The 2,961-nt window shown below is 60.7% G+C and overlaps 1 protein-coding gene across 1 annotated transcript in view; it reads left to right on the forward strand.

The window, feature by feature from the left end:
• The first annotated feature begins 2,146 nt into the window (after positions 1-2,146).
• The window catches only part of LRRC15 (leucine rich repeat containing 15), a 2,492-nt gene continuing 1,677 nt past the window's right edge, over positions 2,147-2,961 (forward strand). Inside the window, 1 exon segment of the mRNA XM_010081459.1 lies at positions 2,147-2,166. Coding sequence (XP_010079761.1) covers positions 2,147-2,166 — 20 coding nt within the window.

The following is a 2,961-nucleotide window of genomic DNA, read 5'->3' on the forward strand; positions in this document are numbered from 1 at the left end:
TTCCCCCCCCAGCCTGGTCGCAGCCCTGTGCTGTTCCAGTCTCAAGCAGCTTGTTACCGCCAGCTGGGACCTGAGCAGGGGCTGCAGTTGCTGGCGGAAATATGGGTGGGCTGAGACGGGATTAGATGTGGTCAGGGAAATTCCAGCTGCCCCGTGGTTAGCACGGGGCTGCTGCGGTTCCAGGAAGCCCAAAGAGGCCACGCATCCTAGCTCTCCTTAGCGACTTCCTCCCAAATATCCGTTCCTGTCGGCTGCTGGACCAGGGCTGCCCAGGAGAGGTGGGCGATGGGGTGACCAGGTGGGGTGGTGGGGACCAAGGGCACCCCCATGCACCCATGTGGGCTGGAGGGAGCAGGTGCCCCTGAACAAGTGGATGGGATGGGCTCATGCCCCACTTCCCGAAGCTCCATCACCCACATGCCAGGGCTGCGGAGCAGCCCCTGGGAGGTGGCAGCATGTGCCACTGCCTGCACTTGGCATCAAGGGGGTTTCTCAGTGCCTGCAGGCAGGGCAGTGCTGGTGGGAGATGCTCTGGGTGCCAACAGCTCTCTGAAGCTGCCTGGCTGCTGGCTGGCACCAGCAAGGCTGCTGACCCCTGCCTGGTGCCTGGCTGGGCTGGACAAGGTGCCTGCAGGGCAGAACCCCGACCCGGGGTTGCCGGCTGGTTCACATCTCCTGTCAGGGGACATGAACAAGAGCTGTGACCCTGGGCAGGGTCAGCATGCTGGTGGGCAGCCTGCGCTGCCAGCCCTGGGCTGGGGGCACGGCTGGCAATCCTGGCACTTGCAGGGGCTGTAGCTGGGGAGGCAGGTGCTGTGCATGCAGCAAGGTGATGCTGTGGATTGACCCTGGTGTGAATGTGTGCTAGCGAATGGCAGGATCGTGCCTGGGGGCCTGGCTTTGCCTCACCTGCCCGCACGGGTCAGGGCACCCAGCCGTGTCCCACCGGGCAGCAGGGTGGCTCTGGGGCTGAGCTGGTACCTGGGTACTGGCTGATGGGAGCAGCGTGTTCGTGGGGCCTGCTGCTTCTCTTCAAACAAGAGCTCTGGGGTTCAGGAGAGGGAAATCCAAAACTCCATCCTTGAGACGATTGCTGTGTTTGCCGAGGAAATAAGAGTTGGAAGCAGCTCTGCTCCAGCGCTTTCCCTAACCCTGACGCTGCCCCTGTGCTGATTCATTGATTTGGACGGGTTATATACTGGGAGGGGAAGCATGAACCACACTCGGCTCTCTTGCCAGCACAGAGCTGTGCTTGCTCGGCGCTCGCAGCTGCAGGACACTCGGGTAAGTCTCCTCTCCACTGCTGCCCCTGTGAGCATGGCCCCAGCCTGGGGGAGTCCTGGGGCAGCTCCAAGGGGTGGTGGCATGGTGGCGGGATGTGCATGTTCAGCATCTTTTGATTTGATGGAGATGTTTGTCTTGCAATGGTTCTCCAACAAAGTGAGACCACTTTGGCATTGTGGCAGCTGAAACAGTTAAATAGGTGACATATCTTAAATAATAACCTATAGAGAAAATCAAGGGGGGCAACGTAACCTTTAGAGGGGCTGAGGTTAGGAGCAGTGGGATGCTGAGGGGCTGAGCAGTAGGGAATATTCAGTCCCTTGGCGTGTGAGCTTTTTGTCCCTAGAAGAAAAGAAGAGATAAATTGTTCTCAGCTGCCTTTCCTGAAGGGTGCTCCAGCTTGGATGCTCTTTGAGCTGCCTTACCAGGGAGTGACATGAGCAGGGCTTTTGATGTGCAGAGTGTTTGGGGAAGTTTATAAATGGCTCGCTATAAACAAAGCTGTTCTTGGATGCAGATTGTTTCCATATGGGAAACATAAACTGCGCTTGGCTTGTGGAGGGTTCCTCCCTCCCCGCTGCAGAGCAAGCGTGTTCCTGGAGGAGCTGGGGCGGAGGGCAGGGCCGTGCGGCAGCACCCTGGGGTGCTGTGCCAGCCGGGCACTGTGCCTGGACCCTTGTGCCTGCCTCGTCTGTCTGAGCTGTGCTTGGGGCCGGGGGAGCCGCAGGTTTTCTCCCTCCCTTGTGCCACTCAAAGGTGTTAGCAGGGGGCTGCTCCGTGCCAGCCTGGCACAAGGCTGCTGCTGCTTTGATATCTGGAGAGGGGGAAGCTCCCGGGCCAGAGGAGGAAGGAGAGGGTGTCCATGGTGGCCGTGCTTGTGGGGTAATGGAGGACCTCGCTGTAAAGCCCTTGCTCCCCCCCAGGCTCTGGGGCTCTATGCCTCGGACCAGCCTGCATGCAGGCACCCAGACTGGACACCCTGCTCTCACAGCCAAAATGAGCTGGGCTGAGATATTCTGCCGGGGATGGGGTGCAGACAGGGCCACCCCAGTACCCAGCCTTGGCTGGGGAGCTGGCAGGGGCTGACCTAGGCTCCTGTAGGATCAGAGCTAAAGCCCACCCAGGCAGCGGGTGCTGTTGTTGCTTTTGGCTTTGTGACAGTTCAGAGCCCTTGCTGCTCTGCAGAGCCGGGGGGGTGGTGGGGGGGGCACCTTTCTTCTTGCCCCCACCCAGCATCCCCAGGACCCGTTTGGCTGTGGGTGCTGTGGGCTAGCTCTGGAGAAGGTCTTGGCTCTCCAGTGGTGCTGGGAGGCCAGTGCTGCTGGTAGCAGCTCGCCTTGCTCCCTGCAAAACAGGAAACCACCGTGCGTGGCTGCTGGAGGAGCTAAGCGAGGGGGACGCCAGGGATGCCACTAATAGCTGTGGTGTGGCAGCCAGGCGCTGCGGCCCCTGGCTCTGTCCTGGGCTATGCTCAGCCCTGCCTGCTCCCAGCCTTCCTCGCCTGCCTTCCTCTGCCTCGCTGCTGTGCTGGGGCCAGGAGTGTGGCTATGGACTCAGTGGCTCCTTCCAGGAGAAAGCAGGACCCATCCCTAGCAGTGGCCCTGGGGGGGTCTGGGAAATTGCAGGGGCTGAGCCTCCCTCCTTTGTTTTTGCTGCAGGTCCAATGGAGCAGGGAGG

This window comes from Pterocles gutturalis, unplaced genomic scaffold (genome assembly GCF_000699245.1).
Source record: "Pterocles gutturalis isolate BGI_N339 unplaced genomic scaffold, ASM69924v1 scaffold27594, whole genome shotgun sequence".
Taxonomy (NCBI): domain Eukaryota; kingdom Metazoa; phylum Chordata; class Aves; order Pterocliformes; family Pteroclidae; genus Pterocles; species Pterocles gutturalis.